The sequence below is a fragment of the Halyomorpha halys genome, unplaced genomic scaffold (genome assembly GCF_000696795.3).
Source record: "Halyomorpha halys isolate HHAL.00 unplaced genomic scaffold, Hhal_1.1 Scaffold94.1, whole genome shotgun sequence".
Taxonomy (NCBI): Eukaryota; Metazoa; Arthropoda; class Insecta; order Hemiptera; family Pentatomidae; genus Halyomorpha; species Halyomorpha halys.
Genome location: NW_027114465.1, coordinates 319165 through 340521, shown reverse-complemented (window position 1 = coordinate 340521; position 21357 = coordinate 319165). Strand labels below are relative to the sequence as shown.

Below are 21357 nucleotides of genomic sequence, written 5' to 3'. Positions count from 1 at the left end.
TAAAAAAAGAAAACACTAAACTAGTAACTTTAAACTTTAATTTTAATCTGGTAGATGGAATTGCGAGTTCCTTTCTTCTTGAAGGAGGAAGTAGGAACTCGAAGGAGTTACATAACGACTTTTATGGATTTTGTCTGTTTTTAAGCTAATTTTGGCGTATCTACCCGACGTTAGCGGCATTAAAGAAGACATCGACATGGTGACAATCATAGGTTATCAGGATCGTATTTTTTCCCCCTACCTCCTATTTATTTATATTTAAACAATTACAATTATATACATTTTACTTAATCTAAGAAAATTATATACAAACAAATTTACAATTTATCTTGTTTTGCCTTTTGGCATTATAAGATTCAGGATCGTAATCGTATGGTCAGATATTTACTACTAGAATACGTTCACAGGGTTTCTGAGAGTTTATAACAAGGAACCAGCTGGAAGTTCTAAACGGTCAACAACAATGTTTTTTAGGTCGAGAGGAAAGGTGTCACGCTGACATGGCCCACGTTTGTACAGCATAGGACCTGATTAGCAAGCCTCTCTGGAACAGTATTCAACAGTTTTACATTCAAACTCGATCCCACTAATATTTCCCCGCAATTCATTCCGTCATTATTTTAACTAATTGGAAAACTATATACTTTAATCAGCAATAATCACACCATTAAAAGATACAATTAAACGGAGATTTAAAAATTTATCATGAAAATTGTCTGTTATTTTAAAAAATATATTTCGATCTCATGCTCCCTAAATCTGGGTCTAGTGGGCCTGATAGGTAAATCCAGTAAGTCCTCAAGTTTGAAACGAATTATGATCACTAAGTACAAATATATAAATGATGTTCCTGCAGCATTTAGAAATATTATATGGTATAATCCGGGTAAGGGAATGTAAATGCAATTACTCAAAATACAACACTTTCAATTGTAGGTTTGTTCCAACAAACGGTTTGAAAGAGAAAACTAGAAGACACATGCGTAGTACAAATGTCGTGTTCCGATAATTTGGATACTAATAATCAAACTGTTGGGCATTTTATCTGCCCAATACAAACCCAAAGTTCAGGATCGTTTCTGACGGTCAATACAGCTCCTGAGTCTGAGCAAGGAGAGGGATTCCGATTCTGAACTAAGTATCATTCAAGCATAGCAGTACCTTAATCCTGAACTAGGCGCTATCTAGTTCAAAGATTTATTGTTGGAATAAACCTATTAATTTCTGAAGTGGGACCGGTAGTTTCGGAGAAAAATGGAGGAAGGCTTACTGATTTTTGCTTTTTTTAATTTTCGAATTCTTCGTACATCGAAACGTAAAACCTCAAAATTTGTAGTGGTGTTCATTTTTTTTTCTTTGTCAATTATAATGATTCATCTTTGAAAATAATGACCAAAATGCTGGATAAATACCAACAAAATTGAGTGCCTATTAGTAACTATTTTGACCATTGGATATCCATCTTACAAATGCAACTAGTCCTAGTAGGCAGTAGCGGACCAAGGGATTTTTTGAAGGTTGTCTTGTCTATTAGAACTTAAATTTTAAAGTAAAATTTATTTTTCAATTAAAAACATATTAATGAAAGAATTTTTTTTCAACTTCCTGGGAGAGAGGACCCGTTCGTGCACTAAGTAATGTCGCAAAAAACTTGAATAAGATAAAGAAATAAAATGTTAGTGTATGATACATCACATAAGACAAAGTAAAAGGATTTTTAATTTTGAAAATTCATAGAAAATCCAGAAACAGTATTTTCAACACAAACCAAGTCGGGTTTTGTACTGTAGCACCCTAGTATAACATACGATTATATAAGGTCAAAGACGAATTTCTCAGAACTTGAACTTTATTCTTTTTTTTTTTCAGGTTTCTAAAGTGATAGTTTAATTGAGAATGGCTGATGGATGAACAATGGTTTTTAATAAGGTTTTTCAATTATAACTTCTATAAAAAAATAATAAAATAAAACAACCTTTAAGTACTGAGCAGATAAGTAAATAATTTATCGGAAATCATTGTAAAGTCACTTAAAGGAAAATATTGATTAATAAAAGAATTTGAATTTAATATACTTCATTAATTTCACTTGATTCTTCCTGACCCATCAGTACGTTGAAGGAAGGTTACAGTTTGATGTCAATATGTAAGGTTATGATGTTCTAACTAAAATATTTCAATTTCACTTTTTGTAGGTCTACTGTTATTAATCCGTGGACCGATGTAAATTTATCGTAAGATGTGTAAAGAAGGATTTTGATAAATCTTTTCAATGTAAATTAGAATGCTGCAATTTTGGAGGAAAGATAAACAAAAGTCACCTCACTCATCTCCTGTTAAGATTCAGAATGGAAATGTTCAATCTTTTGTGGACCAGGAATTTGTGACATCTATTGGGCCTTTGTCACATTTCACTTGTGAACAAATTCGTATGTAATTTAATTGCTTATTTTGCTAAATAACAACTATTTCTCTGAATAAAACTTATGATGTTTTTCAGAAACCTTGCCTTCTGAGCCTAAGTCGAGATTGTCTTTAAACTTGGAAGATGTTTTTAATAACAAAGTGGCTCTTTCTTACTTTAGTCAGTACATGGAAGCCCATGGATTTGGAAATATACTCAGCCTGTTATTAGAAGTTGAAAGTATTCCATTTAGAATTTCCAATGGTACTCCTAAGCAAACACAAAGTGCAGCTAGTTCACCATCAAAATCTTCCAAGAGTGTTGATTTATATTCCCAGAAAAGTGTTAATGAACATAGTAGTCCTAAAAGGATATTTACTCAGTACCTGTGTGATGATTCTCCATTCAGAGTTCGTTTACCAGAAGAGCTAAGGATGGAAGTACAATCTGCATACTGCAGCGTGGATTTTGATTATTACAGTTTTGATAATTTGAGGGAATATCTACACCAACTTATTAAAAAGGAGTAAGGAATTATTGAAAATTGCTTATTGGGTTGATAAACAATTAGAACTAGTTTCCTCATTTTTAAAAGTTTAGATATGTAGTAGTAGTAGTTGCTTATTCAAAATGTAACTTTTATGATGATCATCTTGATCAAATGAACCACTAATCAAGTTTTTATATGATGATTCACTAAATTATTGTCAGTTTACATCTACTTGTGATCCATTATATTAGTTACTCTCAATGGTGTAGTTATTACTTTAAAAAAAAAAAGAAAGTATCAAGTCATTGATTAGATATCAGTACCTTCCTATTATATTTTCTTGATAATATTTGTTTCTTACTGCATTTTTTGTTATCTTCTAATTACTTTTTATTACTGCTCTTGGTCTGTTTTTTTAAAATTTATAAATCTCTTGAGAAATACTTTAGATGTTAAATTGTTTATTTTTTTACCATGTATTGGATTTTTGAAAATATTTTGATTTTTCTAATTTGAATTAAGAAAGATGTTAAAGAAATTTTAAATATTCATGATTTGCTAAGCAGAGCTATTTTGAGTTTTCTGATAATAAGCACATAAAAGTTAATGGAGTTGATAACCTCTGTCATAAAAGATTAAAACTGAAGTTGAGAACCATTTTTGTTCTGCTGTTGTTTATAGTTAATTTATTTTTATATTAACTAATTAGCTGTTTTTGTATTTCTCAAACTTTACAAATTTTATGCTTTACCCAAATCTATTTGAATAGGTTTTTTTTTACACACATTTTGTAACACGATTCTGCACTTCAGTTCACACACCCCATGGCATTACATCTTGATATGACCTTTATCCTATATAACAAGATTGTTCTATCTTCCTTTATCCTTAGCATTCTCTTTCAAGTTTTTAATGCTTAGCTCTCGAGCATCTTTTCTCACTGTGTTCTCTCCATGGCTTCTGGATCTCTCCCTTCTCCTAGCTTTGAACATTACTTCCAGAGTTTTTCACTGGGCTCTATTCTCTTTCATTCTCTGCCTTGCTTTCAGTTAGTTGGCCTTAAAGAATTGAAACCACTTTACCTATTTTTCTTTATACTAAAGGTATAGATATAGCTTTAATTTATTAGGCAGTTGTTTGTTGCATAAATAGAATATTATTTAAGTGATGAATTAAATCATTGCTACATTTCACTTTGTTAATTCATACAGAAATTCTGTTTTCTTTTATATAGGGTGGCCAGAAATACCATGGTATGTGCTATATATCAGTTACAGATATTAAAAACCAAAGATCTCCAAGGAAAATAATTTATTGTTAACAATGTGCCCATTACGGGAAATCATTTACTAAAAATAATATTGTCTTGATTTTATACAAAAAAGGAGTGAGAATTATTTTTTCTTGGATTCACTAAAAGATTGGGGAGGAGGGCAGATGTTAGAATACAGCTTAATTCATGGCATGTTGTTAGTGATCGAACTATCTACTGGATAACAGTGTGTTTTCTGTGTTAGGACATTACATTGACAATGAGCATTATTCAAAACAAAGAGTCAACAGCTAATAAAACTACGAACCAAGCAGTGTACTAATATCTGTCCTCCTGCCTGAAGTTACATAATTTTTACTTTGTACTGCTGATTGCTTCTATTTTTTTTATAAAATGCTTAAGCTTATTTAGCTATACATAAGTTGAAGAAAAGTCTTGATCATTTATCTTTCAAGTTAAAAAAGGATCATTTTAATATATTTTATTAACTTCACAAAAGTTTCTTTATAATAACTTAACTGTAATTTGTTTAAAACATTTTTGAATGTTTTGCACTACATATTTGAAGAATTTTTTCCTACCTTGACAATCAAAAAGGTGAAATAGAAATTTGAAGAAAAATCAAGAAAGCAATTTTATTTCCATTAAAGATTCGGTTGGTGATTGTCTTATTTTATTTTCATCAGTAGTACAATTTTACATATAAATGAAATTTAAATATTCCTATATTTTTACCTCTTTAGCTTGTTTTTCTTTTTCTTCTTTTTTTTTTAAAGATAATTTTTGTACAGTTTCTTTAACATTCTTTTGAGAATAAACTCAGTGTTCACTTATTCGCTTACTCGAGTTCAAGTGATCAAATTCTAAAAAGAATTGTGAATTGAACTCCTAAATAGGTCCTAAATTCTTTAGGTTAAATTTTTTTTCAGAAATAATACTTAATTACTGATATATTGTATCAATAATTTACTTTACCTAACTTATATCTTTTAAATTTTTACTTTTAAAGCTTTTTTATAACCTTATACTTTATTATTTCATCTCTTAAAAGGATTAACTAATTTTGTATTAATCCATTTAATTTTTTTTTCAGAGTTTGGGTAGATTTCCTACACAGTGACTGTTACTGCAAATACCAAATAGAAATTATGACTAGTGGTAAAATGACTCTAAGCGATGTATTATATAACGATGCTTGTTTGAACAGTTTTATTGAGGTAACAATTTTATCTAGATTTATTTGTGATTTTTGTTTCTAATAATCGCTTCCATCTCTTATATTTATAACACATGTTTCTTAGACAAATAATGAAGAATGTTATATTACATATTTAACGATATTTTTAGGAAAAAATACAACTTGTAAAGAAAGTCATCTCAAGTGTGTTTTTTTTTAAACACAGGTTCTATCTATATCAATTGCAGGATTACAGCAGGTCATATATACCTTAGAAAATATTTTTTAAAGTACAGAGGAAAAATGATCAAAGTCACATTTTATTTGTTGTGTTCAATAATTCGTAACTAAGTAAATAGTAATCTACCTTTCTTTCACAATAGTGCATATCATTTTTTTTGTAATACCAAGGACTCTGTTCATATTATCAAACGAATGAATAGTTATGTTCACAAAACTTTCATTATGCTAAAAAAATAGCAGTGATAACTCAAATTTGAAAGCTATAGACTATAATTTTTCTCCCCTGCATCCAGCAGGTATTTAAATCTATTTATCAATGAAAAATGAAATGAACTAGTTTTTAATAATCATAATTAAGATACATTGTTATCATAGCTGATTAATTGGCAAATTTAGAGGAAAATAAAATGGTTCAATCACTACAATTCAATGTACTGATATTGTTTATGTTTATGGTATCTTCGGTGCAAATGATATTCATATACTAATAAAATATCTTTGTTACATCTATATTCTATTGAATATACATCCACTTTTCCTTGAAAGATCGAGAGTTTGGAATAGGGGTTTTAAAAGATAAATATCAGAAGCTATGTAATAATGTCAGCTTCCACTAGTATGGTGAAGTTATCACGGAAGAAAATTGAATTGACTCAGCTTTAAGTGATCTCATTTTAACTAGTGGAAAGACACATTACACATTTGTCCCTTCCCCAGCTTTATATTACAAACCGTACACCAAGAATTGAGGAATCCCTTTAAATGTTTAAATAGACAAGAAAATGCTTTTTTTAAGTGCTCAAGTTCTTAGGAAAATATAATAAATACATTTTACTCACACTTATGTAAACACACATTTTAGCTTGATTTTAGTGTATTTTATTTTGCTCTGTTCTTACAATATTAAATTGAGAAATGTGAATTGATGAAAATAATGCTACATTATGATAATTTATTCCATTATATCCATGGATAAAATTCATTTGCATTTAATTGTTATATAACATTATAAATGTATTTATCATTCTATTGTGGTCATGGAATTTTAATTAGTGGGAACAGTGTGTGGTTTGATAACTCCCCAACACCTCTATGGATTTATGGTATTCCTATTTTTTAATTGTTTGTCTATTCTAATTTTCTATTTTAAAAAATCTGTTCTATATCTATTATATAGATTAATTATTTTAATTTTCTCAAAAAACTAAATTTATTGTTGCTGTAAAAAGTCTTTATTCCTTTATTATTTTCTTCTCTAAGGTAGATAATAAATTTAAAAATCCTCAGAGTACTATTTTAATATATTTGGTGAGTTATCAGTGACAAGCCTATAGAAATGTTCTATACAGTGACTATTTCCTTAATTTCCATTTAGAGAATATTTTTATTTTTATTATTACTTGTTGGATTGTTATACATTTTTTTTTTAGTTAATTGACATTTATTTTTTCATTTTCTTTATTAATTATTCATAGATTTTTAAAGGAGGAACTTTATTTTAAATTATAAAATCCCATTGTGAACCGAACAAAATTTTGCTTTTACATATCTCTTTAAATTTAAATTACAAAATTTTACTGGACTTCTTAATAATTCAGACATTCATGGTCAATTGACTGACCAAATTAGACCTAATTTTATAGCTATAAAAAATATAGGGAAAATAGCCACTGTATTAGGAGGGATTTAATGTTTATCAATTTTTATCAAAACATGAGACCAAATATGATGGGGTACCTCCACCAAATTACCTAGTTTACATGGATTTATACCTCATATTACATTATATAATTACAGACATACACAAATTTGTATTTAAATTAGACAGTGCGAAGTTAGTTGTACTCAATTTAAGACTGACTTGCTTAAGTTTATTAAAAATATTGCCTTGACTCACAAAACAGAGATGGGCAGCTTAAGTAATTTCTTGTTGGCTTTATTTTTTTATTTAGTTTGTTTGTGTTTTTTAATTGGGGGGGGGGAGAGATATTTCTGTAGGTATGTTTATATACATTCAGCAGAACAAAAAAAAATGGTGCTTAATAGTTATGATTTCAAAGACTGATTGTGAGTAGCTTATCTGTTTTTGTGGGTGATTTAGTTAGTTCAGAGTAGGCTTTGAATATGTACATTAAAATTACCTCTTTAGGATCAATGTAGGAAGAAATAACCACTCATTTATTTTGAAACTGCTTTACCGCACTTATTTCTCCTCAACTGTAAATAAGTTTTTGTATCTTTTAACAACTGTTTAACCATGTGGTATTTGTCATTAGCAAACATCCTTTATCTATTCTGGTCAAGGATAATGGTTCTTTCGAATGAAAATGTAACCTATAGAGAGGCTGGAGCATTCCATACATAGTAGCTTTGTTTTATGTAGGAAAGTTCATTGTTCATGACTCTCTAGCAATTCTGGAAGACAAATAAGAAAGATCTGAGGATAGGCTGTGGCCGTCTGTGGTCTACAATTCGATCTGATGATCAATTTCATTGCCTCAATATTGAGAAATTTTCATCTAACTGCCCCTGAGGTCTGGAAAAGGCTTCAAATAGCTTAACAAACCCATCTTAGCTTAAGCACCTTACAAAAGAGTCTGAGCAAGGTGTCCCATAGCTGGACCTGAACTCCTGGATAGGAATTGTAAAGAAAAGTAATTATTTGCTGACCAACTTTGGAGAATGGTGTTATTAACAGGAATATCTTTTTACCCTATACTACTCAGTATAAGCAGAGTATGGAGACAATATGGAGAGTGATTCACTTAATGTACTCTTCCCAAGGCACAGCGTTTCCAGGCTATCATTGACGATTTAGGGAGGACTAAAGCACCACACTTGTACTTAACTGATTTTCATAAATACCTTTGCTGTATCTGACTGGAGCTACATTGAAGAAGTTTTCCTAGAGGCTATGATCCCGTTTGCTAGATTTATTTGTGAACAGTTCATTTTGATACAGTATAATTCACGCATACATACCACAAGAATTGTCACTAAATACTTAGACCTCTTGTAAATAGTAGTTTTTGATTTGATCATATGATCTGGTATGAGCATTTCTGAAGTAACTAAGGTAGACGTGTTGGTTAATAATCCTCATTATGGTTTCTTAAATAGCTGCAATGTAATTTCTTTGTTATTATAAAAAGAAACTATTCCTGACAGGACCCTTTGTCGTGCAAGATGGGGTGATAGCCATCCTATTAGGTGGCCATCCTCTGTCTGAAAATCTGGTGTAAATGAAAAAAATATCAGTTTAAAAAAAAATGTCAATTTCCCCTTTTACTGATTATAACTTATTATTAATATTAATTTTAATGATTTGTTTATGCTAGAATTAGTTTAAATAATCTATTAAGAAATAAATTCTTATCACAGATTAAACAAAAAAATAATAAAGAAACCATATTTACTTGAATTATGGAGACAATTTTTATTTATTACTACTTTTCTTTTCAATTGTCTACTCAATATTTGTTAAAATGTTCAAATAAATGTATAAACTTTACTTAATCATTTATGTAGTATACCGTTTTAAAGTACTTTTGTCCAACAAATTAGCTTATACCATGTACGATGGTAAAGTAATGGAAACAATTACAAAAAAGTATATATATATATTTGTGTAACTTGGTTTGAAATGTTTAACCAGGCATTTCATTTATTCTATGTTTAAAATATTTAAGTTCTTGATGAGTTCATGATTTCTGTTTTAGTTTTTAGAGCAGGAGAGATGTGAATGTGTGATAGAATTTTGGTTAGCGGCCACCAATTTTGAAAGGCAATACAGTTCAAAAAAGGATTCAGTGGATACTACTCAGATTCAAAATGATGCAATACTTATTTATGATAAGTTAGTAATTTGTTAAAGCTTATCTTTTATTTTTATTTAAAAACATTATAATTATTTTATCATGTATTCTGTTCTAATTTTGGCTAGATAGTTATTCATAGGTGACTTCCATGGTTTTAGTTCTCTTCAATATCTATGTTGATTTATATTTTTATAGTGAAAATTCAATCACTCAATGTTTGTATTTTTTTTTTAACCAAGTAAAGTAGAAAAACCCGTTTATCCATTCTAGTTAGGACCGAAACATCACCAGTTAAGTAGGACTGTCAGTTAATCTGAAGTGTATAAAAGAAAAAAAACTGCAATATTTATTTAACTCATATGTTAAATAAACATTTAAATACAATAGAAAACTTAATATTTATATTAATAAATGAGGTACTCGGTTGTAAAACATGGTAACTAAAAAAATGAAAAGTTTTTTAGTGTTAAATTGTTTGTTAATTACTATGTTTTACCTTCTATCTGCGATTATTTACCCTAACTTACGAACATTATTGTTTTAAAAACATAAATTTCCTAAAAATTCTTTTCAATCCTGAAGGATCAGATATCACCAAAAATTTCATTTCACAGTAAATGTTAGGTACCATATTTTGTGACCAAATGCTTCATTTGATGAAATTGAATTTATTAGACCTATTTAAAATAAAGATATAAGATAAACAATTTAATTTAAGCATATGAGTAATTTTTTAGTTTTTAAATGTAATCACAGTCAGTTATTTTATTTGTTTTTCCAAATTAGTGTTTTATCAGCACTTTATGTACTCGTTTATTTTCTTTTACCCATGAGCTAATTTGAGGAGCCTGTTATACAGATTTCTAATGTATTTTTGAATTAGATATTTTATATCAAATAGTCAGATATTTGATATAATATAAGATATTTCTACTCCTATATTTGAAATCAGTTTGCAAAATGTGTATGCCAAAGAGGGGGGAACTTATATAAATTTTTGAAAATAATAAAAATTTTATCTTTATGCCCATTTATAATAATTATAAGAGATTTTTTGAAGGAATATAGAATTATAATTGAAACTGAAAAGAATTTCTTACTGAAAAAAGTTTTACTTTTACATTTTTTAAATTTCAAAAGAATTTTGAATTTAATTGAGATTTTAATTTTATTTCCAATTTTCATGTGCACAACAACTTTGATTTTTATCTATAATTTATTGAGCTTAGTATATCCAAACTGAAATACAGATTTTAAAAAAATACATGAGTCCTATAACAGGCCAAGAAGAGCCTAGGAGATTCTCCACATAACAATATTCTTAAGTGACATTGTAGTTAGCATCATGCTCTTATCATTTGTTTTATTCTCTGGCTAATGCCATCTGTTTCGGAGTTGAATAGACACATAAAGTGCCATTCAAATCACTTTTCTCCAATATACAGTTGATTTTTTTTTGTCTAGAGAGAAATGAGTGTGCTAAGCCAGGATAGATTAGATTAAATTGATTTATACATATCCGTTGAATAAGTACTAACTTCAGTCTGTGTTTCAATGGGACTGTTTGTACACATGTGCTGATCACACTATGAAGTCTATGTTTTAAGAATGGAAACAAGAACTTCTCTGCTAGTAACTTTCTTCTACGGCTGTTACAGAAATGATTTGTTTTATTAATTATTTGAAAGAGAAGTTCAATCCTTAACATTTCTTTAAACCTTTATTATATTGAACATTTTGAGCTCTTATTATTCATTTTCAACATTAAACATTTAAAAATTATGTTACATATGAATTAGCATTAAAAAAAACAGTATAAATATAAATATAACATAATTTAAATTTTTTGTGTAATGTATGTCTATCATTTTCAGTTATAAAAATCACCAAATTTTTTATCAGAAATTAAAGTTTTTACTGTGCTAGGAGGGTACCCCCTCCCTGTCTACCTAACAGCGGGACAACCTTCATTTTACAAATCATAACTCGATGAAATGAAACAACTTAATCACATGAAAACTCAATTTTTTACAATCTATTTTTATTATTCCACCTTATTTGTAAAATAAAATATTAATCGGTGATCAATAAAAACTTTTTTATATAACTGAGAGGAATATTTTATTTTTTGTCTTCTCATCACTTTTATATTTTTATCCATAACTTTGTTTTTGTTATTTCATTTTATTTATTTGATATCAATTAAATTATATCAAACGTTTATTTCTTATTACGTATCGTCCTAAATATTTGCTATCTGTAAAATTGAAATATTTTTTTTTATATTATTACATATATATTTTTTATTTAGATTTAACTTTGTTCATTAATAAATTTGATTATCTGTAATTTGCATTCATCAATAAATTTAATTACCTGTAATATGTCTTATTTATTACAAGGTTGAGCCTGGACTGCTGTACTTTAGTCTCATTGCTAAATATTGGGATTTGTGTCTTTGAGGATTATTATTAGCTTCTGTGTATATTAATTATTTAATTAGAAATTTATTTTGTTTAATTTATGAACATAATATTGTTCTATATTTTTTATATAAATAAAAAAAAAACTTTCTTCAACATTATTTGTTTTACTGAAATAATCAGTTGTTAGATTTTCTTTTTCTTAATTTGAGTATTACTTGTAATTCTTTGTTATGATTATCTTCATTTGTTCAGTTTTCATTATTTAAGCATTTATACTGTAGTTTATTGATTATTTTCTACGGGTAAATATTGTTGATCAGAATTTTATTTATATATTTTTTTGAAAATATTTTTGGTATGATTATTATCTGTTACTACTATTGATTTTGAAATTTGATTTCTTGCTGCATTTGATATCTGGTATATAGGAGTGGTTTGAATGATAGTTAAGATGAATAATTTTCTTGAAATACTGTCAGCCAGTTTTTAATTTTTTTTTTTAGGCTTGGTATAACGATTCCAAAAAACTTTTTTATTGTTTTTTATTTACTGATATAGTAAATAATCTATTTCAATAACCAAGTTTACAGCATTTTTTTCATTATTTATAAATATTAAATGGTTGATGGATTTTATTGACTAACATCTTTAGAAGAGGCTGACATTTTTATATTCTTCTTGTTAGATAAGCCAACATTCTATAGGCATACCTAGATTTAAGGTATAATATTGAGCATATGTAATGTAAAATGTAATATACATCAATATAACATAGGCATATCTAATTAATATAAATGACAACTGTTTTCTGAAATTTAAATATTATAGTTTTATTTAAAAAAAAATAATATGCCATATCATTTTTTGAAAAATGAACCACAACACCAACACCAAGTCTTAAACTTATAATTGTATTTGAAGATGCAGAATATTTTTAAATGAATAAATTAATACATTATCTTTTTGATGCCTATGTTGAATATTCCATTTAGTGATTTATATATTATAGTTTAAATTAAAATAATTATGTATTCATTTGTATATGTACCTGTAATATTTTGGATGGTTTTATGGCAGTAATTTCTTAAATCTGATACCTAATAAAGAAGAAGAAAAAAAAAAAAAACATTTTTCACTGTTCACAAAAGAAGTACTTATTTATTTACTGAAAGTTTTTGTCCAAAATATGAGTTCATATTTCCAATATTTTGAAGTATCTGATCGCTTAATAACCTATCTTATCTCCTGTTGATGATAAGGAGGCTTATTAGACACTGCAAGTTACCTTTTGGGTGATAGAATTTAGGTTGCATTATAATTTTATAATTCATTATTTGGTATTTAGTTATCTTCATTTAATTTTTAATTAAATAATAAATTCAGAGTTGTTAGGTTTATTTTTCAATTAGTGTAATGTGTTTACCAATGAATGTATCATTCATCATATAGGTACATTTACATAATATTTCCTTGTTTTAGTTATTAATATTTTATGTGATTTCCTTTTATTTATTTATTTACTTGTTCATATTTGGTAGATACCTATAATTTGTAATTATATCTATAGTAATAATCTAAGTAAGGACCAAAAACAAAGTCATTGAAAGAAGTATAGAAGAAAAAAGATATATATTTTTCTATTTATGTAAATGGATATAAAGTAGAACCCCACTTTACTGGTTCTTTGTATTAACCAGTTGTAAAAAGGAAATTACTGAATAACGTGATGAGAAAAGTCTTAAGTTTAGTAAAACAAAACAAAATAACTGACTTTGTGTTAACTATTAAAAACTAAAAATCATTTATATGCTAAAATTAAATCATGTATCCTATTTTATTTGAAATTGCTCTAATAAATTCAACTTCAATCATACGAGGCACTTAGTATTTAAACATGCTGTTTATAATTTAATGTGAATTGAAGTTTTTGGTTCAGCCTTTAGGGCTGATTTCATAGATTTATTAAAAGAATATTTTGTAAATTTATATTTTTAAAAGAACAGTGTGGGTATTAAGTTATGTTAAGTGACTGCAAGTAGAAGTGGGTTCCCCTCCCCCTCCCCTATGATCGCACATTCTTATTGAAATATAAGTGTTCTGACTATCTGATATAAAATCTCTAATTGGAACATATATTAGAACTCCACATAACAGAATCCTCGGATTAACTATTGGTAAAAAGAAACTAATTAAGTGAATAAAGTGCTGAAAAAAACTAATTTTTGGTAAAGCAAAACAAAATAACTAACTTTGTGACTACTATTAAAAACTGTAAAGTAATTTGTACAATTCAATAACTTAGGGGCTTTAATGATGGGAAGAAATGACTTGAAAACAAAAATAAATAGAAAACAAAAGAAAGAATTGTTGCAGGTTACAGATGCCTTTTTGCAATACAGAAAATATTACAGTTTTGAAACCTATCATGAAAAGCAATGCTACTTGTTTCTAAAACAATCTCAAGATCAATTATAACATTCATGGGTGAAATGTCTTGACAAAGGAATGGGAAAAGATTTTATGGATCTCAAGAAGGAAGGTACTCCAACAGATCTTGGAAAATATAAAAACAAACAAATGTTATTATGTTAATTTAATATTGCTTTTTTTTCTTTTATACACTCCAGATTTACATGATCTCTACTTGTACATTAGTCTCTTTGTTACTGTCTAGGTAGGATAAGTGGGGTCCTACTGTATTTAAATTTTATTGAATTACTATTAATTTTCCTTTATTCGGTTTAAACTTTAATTTTAAAGATAATTTATAAGTACTCGTCTATTTCACTTTTTGTGCTGCACTAGTATGTTTAAAAATGCATATATTTTATCTATAAATGTATATATTTTTTTAGATGTATATTTATTCCTTCTACGACAATTGAAAATGTCACATGTAAATCAGCTTTTTGTTCTCCACCTTTTTGTGTTTTCAAGTTATTTATTTTGACTTACATAGATTTATTAATGTGGGTTAAAAAAGTTCATATATATTTAAATGTTATTACTATGGACTATTTGTTGTGCGTTTTCCTGTCCTTTTAAAAAAATAGCTTATCAAAAAACACCTGTTCCACTGAACCCACTCACTAATTATGAGTTCATAACCTGATAAGATATTACTGTTTCTTGATCTAGGTGATGTGTTATTTTGATGGGCTATGTAGCTTCTCGTACTGGTTTATTTTTTATTGATTTGTACATGATATATTGCTTGCTATTAATGAAATGTTATTTTTCTAGGTACCTTTCTCTTCAAGCCACGTCTCCTTTGGGTATAAATGATAAAGTGAGGTTTGCCGTAGAAGAAGGAATCTGTGGAGAGACAGAAACTGCTCCTACTTGTCTCACACCTGCCGTTTGTTTAGTTGAAGATTTTTTACGATCTGTTTATTTGAGACTTTTTCTCTCTTCTCATCAGTACTTGTCGCTCCTCTCTGATGTGATGTCTTCTTCTCAGCCTCGTTCATCGTCCCCTGCTTCATCAGTCACTGATGGTGGCACTGATTCTAGTCTTCCGTGCGAACCTGATCTACTTTGGAGGCGAAGGAAACAGAACAGGTACTTTCCAATTTAGTTTTGGGTTTGTTTATTTATTATTTTTTCTATTTTTATTTGCCTATTTGTTTTAAATTTCCACATTCAGTTAAAATACGCTGACTTCATAAAATTCTAGAAATAACTGCATAATTAAATTAAATGTAAGGTTGCCGTTAATGAAGTTTAATTTTTTTATTTAAAAAATAAGTACTAAATAAGAGGAATAGCAGAGATAATATCATCAAGATTATTCAATATATCATACAATTTGAGATCAAGCATAGTATAGTCCTAAGAATAAATTCCCTTTCTCCTCATTTCATTCTCAGTAACTTTCAATTATATCATGACAATCATTTAGATCTTTATCTTAGATTTCATTCATATATTACTTCTCTTATACTTGTATATGTATATTTAAAGGCACAGGACTAGAAAAATCTTATTTTTATTTATGTATAAAACATTATATTATGAGGTAAATTTGGGCAAGTCCAGACTAAAATGTTAAAGTTCAAGTTTGACTTTAGTAGAGTATTGCAGTGGTTCCAAAACTTTTTTCATCGCGACACCCAGTTAGGGAACCAATGGGCTATTGGTTATTTAATTTTGAAGGTGGGGAGATTTCAAATTGCATCAATAAATATGTCACACTATTCCTCTGTACAAAAAAGACCTAAAAAATAATTAGTCGATTTATTTTGTGTTTAAAAAATTTAAAGGTTTCTATTTAGACACAAGTAGGCTCTTACTCTTTCCCTACCCCCTTCTCCCCCAAATAAAAAGGATAAGAGCATTAATGCTTTTCATTTTTCTTGAGCTTAAATTAAACAACTTAAAGGGCCATGAAACCTGTCCCCCCTAAATTTTAAATTGGTCTGAATTTTACTGAGTTTAGTATTTTTTCCCTGTAAAATGAAGGGAGTAAAAGCGGGCTATGACATTATGGAGGTTAAATGAACAATAAAACTGAATTTTTTTATTTAGAGTTTTAAGAAACTGAAGGAAATTTGTTTTTTGTATTATTTTAAACAAATTACACTTATTCCCGTTAGGGAAAACATTAGATTAGTTCTTTAAAATGGGATGTATGGTTTGGACATAACCTTTTGTTTACATCCCCTCTTAACCCAACACAAAAAGTTTAAGTGTGTAATTAAGTATTTAAACTTGAAGATTAGTGATTTCAAAATATAGCCATTACTAATGGTTAATTCTTAAATTAAGTCTATATAGCATTCACTTATCATTACGAAACAATTGGAAAATAGCTACATCTTTGATGAATTATGCTCAGTTACTTTAATGAAAATTTAAATTTTACTAGTTGAAATTTATTTAAAAACAAGAAAAAGAATAATGAAATACTTATTATTTTTACAGAAAACAAAAGTGTTGAATTGTTTTTGTTTGCCTCGATTATATTTATACTTTACGCTCTATAATGTGTACTAGTAAAATTAATTTATGTATAAAGTACTCGTAAAATTAATTTTTCCCAAAATTCGGCTCAAAAACTTTTCACTTTGTTGTATATAAAACAGTTACCAAAGAAGCAATATTCCCAAGTTTATAACATAATTTATGATTTATGATAATAGGGGATTTACTAATAATACATATACATAAAAATATGCATGTATATAATGTGCTCTTAGAAATTTAGTGATAATTATTTTTTTAAAATTTAGTGGACTAAGTTTTGGAAGAATAGACCAGCTCGGAAGATATGAAACGGATATTGAGCCTGAGCCTGATAAAAAAACTGGTAAGTTAGTAATTCAATATATTTACTTAATTTGAGTTGTACAGTTATTACAAATACAGTCATTTGCACTTAGTAACAGTTTTTAGAAAATTGAAAAAAAAAAAGTATTTCATCTTGAAAATTCAAATAAAATAGTAAATACTCTAGCAAAGGTCTAGTAAAGTTTATTTATTATGGTCACATGGTCCGAATACTCTACGGTGATGGGCTCGACTACACCTGGCTGTAATTGAAACTAAGCATTTGTGGTGCTGGCCATTTTTATAGAAATCATCTGACAGAAACAAAGTCTAACTCAATTTGTGAAAAAAAATGGACCTGACCATGTTTGTAACTGAGCTACTCGGTTAATTAATATGTAATTTCATTTAAAAATCTTTTAAGTATTTTAAATATTTAAATTAATATTTTTTGATTTACTAAAAAAATACAATTTAAAGATTTTGTCTTTTAATTTTAATTTTTAAAAATTTTAAGAAATGTATATCTAAAATGTTATGTTCAGAACTTGTTAATTGTCTTCTTTTGTTTTTTTCCCCCTAGTACAGTATTAAGTTTATGCATAATTTATTTTAATTTAATGCCAATAATGTATCATATTAATTGTAAATTATGTGAAGATTAAAATTTTTAAAATAATGCATGGATATATATTTGGATTTACACTAATGAAGTATTGAATAGTTATAAACTATAAATATTGTCAGGTTAAGGGTAAAAGTGATCAAGTGATGTTGAAAAGAATAGCAGTTAATCACTTTTACGACTAAGCTGACAATATATACAATAGTTGTATCGATTAATAATTGTAAAAATAGAAAGAAATTTTAGTCATATGAATGAGGCATCAAGCTAGGTTTCAATTACTCTAGATCAGTTATACAATACAGTCTAGAATTTTACATTTTTTAAAAAATATTTAGGGAGTATTTAAAACAAACATCCAAAGAAGAAATGAAAATGGAAAAGAAATATAATGCAATAATTACAGATTAATTATGAAGTTTCTATGTTTATCATAACCTTTTTTTTTTTTTTATAGAATCTCGTATCAGCCGTGTTGTGAAGCTTATTTTGAATAAAGATGAGCATAAGGTAAGTAAACATTTATTTTTCTTTTAATATTTTAAGAATAAGTCTACTATGTATTCTGAGGTGTTGACAACATCTGAGCTATAACATTCATTGAAAATGCCAATGGATTTGTTAAATATCTGCTTGGGTACTTGAATTGCTATTCATGTCAGTACTATCACCCAAAAGTGAAAGTAAAGCAAAGTAAAGGTGACTTGAATAAACTCAACTACTCCTTTCATTACTGAGGGTTCTGTCCTTTTGTAGGATGAAACAAAATAATTAATTTTTCGTATCTTGAATAAACTTCACTGAATTTTATGTTGCCATCATCATTTATGGCTGATTTGTTTATCTCATTTTTTAAAAATGCCTTATCCTTAGAGGCTAAAATTGAACCAATGCTTGTCTGATTTCTCCATTTTTGAATCTTTGCCCTGCAAAAATTTTGTAAGGACAGAAACAAGTGATAATCAGAGGGTACTAGTTCCGGGATGTAATGATGTGACAGTATTTCCCAGCCTTGCTCAATTAGTTTCTGACGAGTCCACAAAGCAATATGTGGCCTGGCATTATCATGAAGATTTCCTTCCTATTGAACATCGCCTGCCGCTTTTTTGGAGTATTGTTTTTAAATTATCCAGTTGCTGACAGTACCTCTCAGAATTTAGCTTTTCATTCGGTTGCAACAGCTTAGAATGTATTGGTCTTTGAATGTCCCACCATTGCACAACATTCTCTAATTGAAACTTAACTTCGGTTTAGAGATGCAGGGTGCAGGTTTTCCAGGTTCACAATATGCTCTTTTTCCTATGATATTTTCTTAGGTAATCCAATTTTCATCTCTAGTAATCATCTGGTCCATAAAGGGTTAGCTATTGTTCTACGAAAGCAGAGATGTGCTTATGATGACTCGATCATTCATATTTTTGTAATACAATTAATGAGGCTCTAATATTTCCTCACCAATCCTTGTTTCTGAATGTGGTCTGAATTAGTTGAGCTAAATCAAGTCTTTCGGTAATTTCTGGTGTTGTGGAAAAAAGATTTTGCTCTTGCATGATATTGACAGTATTGTTATCGAACAAAGATGGTCACCCGGAATGTGGCTTATCAGAAATGTCGAAATCATCTATTTTAAGTTTTGTTCAATTCGTTTTTGGTAAATTTTATGTCGTCAGAATCTTTTCATTCACCCCACACTTGATAGTGTGATGATTTATTGATATAAATTTCTGAATTTGAAATTTGTACAAATTACCGTGGCATAAATGAAATTTTAGCCCTGGGTACACAATCATGTTTCACTTAACACTAACATGAGTCATCTTCATTTTAATTTATTCGCTAGGTCAGTATGTTCACATCCAGTGATCAAAAGAGAGAGTATATATCCAATATTCGTCAAATGCATATACGCATACTTGTTATAACTAAAACGAACTGAACTTTCTTGCACACCTAATATTTTCTTGGAAAATAATAATTATTTATAAAGTTAACTCAGATTGTTATATCTTAATTATAAAACTCTTTTATTTACTAATCTTTGTTGGACTCATTACAGGCACAAGAAGAAATGGCGTGGAGAGTTGCTGAAATGATTGTAAAAGACATAACAAGTATTACAATGGGAACCTCTCAATCGGACGAAGATTTATAGCTAGTGATTCCTAGTGCAGTTATATTGTTCTTTATCATCTAGTCAGTAGATAAGTACTCTCTATACCCATTAATATGTAAGGTCTTAATGGTGGCTTTATTTTAACCTGATCCAGTTCAGTGGATATTTATGAAAATTATAAATATAAGCAAAATGACAGGGTGAATGTTAGTAAAGATGTGTTACTGTAAAAAAAAAAAAAAAAAATAACACAATTGAAAGTCTATATTTGAAGATACATTCTTTTTTCTCAATCTACTTTATGTTACTAAGCATATTTTCTGTGATAACTGGAATGAGAAGTAGGTGTAGATTTGGATATTATTAACATCCATTAGTTAAGTTTATTATCAAAAACTGTTATAGTGAATAATGTAATACGATTACATGGGAACCAATATCACATGTCATCTAAGATGTAAAGAATGGGAGTAAAAGGAAAAGAGGGATCTGATAAAGTTATACATGTAAATAAAAATATATATACAACACAAATATTGGTGCTTTTATGTTATTCTTTTAAATATAATTTACCGACCTGTTCAAATGTGTCTCAAAGACTCACTGTTGTATATTGCCATGCTTTGTGTTGACTAATTTGTATATAAGTCTATATTTTATTGTATTAATAAACTTATATGAATAAGTGTGTTTTATGTAGAGTTATCTATTTATATCAAAATAAATATTAAATTAAATATTTTTGTAAAGAGAAGCAATTACATTATCTTGTAAGTAAATTACTATTAGGTTTAATTTTGTATTGTGTAAATATTTTTATTGTTTTTTTCTTCTTTAAAACAAGTTGAAAAGTTCTTCTATTTAAATTTTATTGTTCTACATGACAAATACTTTATGTTTTATCGGTTTTGAAAAAGATTGATAGTTAATGAAATGAATCTCTTAATTCTTAATGACTATTTAATTGTGTCTATTATAAACACGAGACCAGATTTTTATGCAGTAATGCACCCTAGTTTTTATGTTATAGAATATTCAGCTTAAGGATTAATTAAAACATATAAAATATTTTATGTATCTTGTTAATATATAGAATATTATGAAACAAAAATTTACAAATAAAATTTAAAAAAATGTTTGTTTAAATTTAAATAATGAATTAAAGTAAAAATATGATTATTAATTGTGTATAAAAAAATCATCAACTTTTAACCAAAGACATTTAAAATGATTAAAATGAAAATGGGATTTAAAAATGTTTTGTAGTTTTCAAAATCAATAGGAATATTTATTAAAGAAAGTCTCTTTAATTTAAAACTATTTTTTTTCTCTCTCAGGAATTTACTCTTAAAGGTTATTTAGTTAAAAATAATTATCAAAATGTGTGACTTTATCAACTAATATAAAATTGAAGATGAGTTGAATATCATATAAATTCCCTAATTTGAATCTAATGATCTTAGGAGAAATTTTCAAAAAGGCACAAAAAAAAAAAAAAATATTGTATAAAATTCTGGTCT

General features: G+C 27.8%; 2 protein-coding genes across 3 annotated transcripts in view; both read left to right on the top strand.

Annotated features, from left to right (window-relative positions):
* Positions 1-1987, top strand: part of LOC106677331 (uncharacterized) — a 21728-nt gene extending 19741 nt beyond the window's left edge. The window contains exon 23 of the mRNA XM_067051660.1: positions 1870-1987. Coding sequence (XP_066907761.1) covers positions 1870-1882 — 13 coding nt within the window. The 3' untranslated portion in view covers positions 1883-1987. The remainder of the gene's footprint in view (positions 1-1869) is intronic.
* An 8-nt stretch (positions 1988-1995) lies between these two features.
* Positions 1996-20527, top strand: pkaap (A-kinase anchoring protein pkaap). Of its 2 annotated transcripts, XM_067051663.1 has the most exons (9): positions 1996-2110; positions 2196-2429; positions 2501-2930; positions 5261-5384; positions 9307-9443; positions 15075-15392; positions 17063-17139; positions 18182-18234; positions 19781-20527. In XM_067051663.1, exons 2-9 carry the CDS (start codon positions 2285-2287, stop codon positions 19874-19876), a joined length of 1380 nt encoding a protein of 459 aa, XP_066907764.1. In that variant the 5' UTR covers positions 1996-2110; positions 2196-2284; the 3' UTR covers positions 19877-20527. The 2 variants fall into 2 exon arrangements, with proteins under 2 accessions (XP_066907764.1, XP_014270675.1); XM_014415189.3 differs by lacking the exon at positions 1996-2110 and having other exon boundaries at positions 2120-2429.
* The last annotated feature ends 830 nt before the right edge of the window (positions 20528-21357 follow it).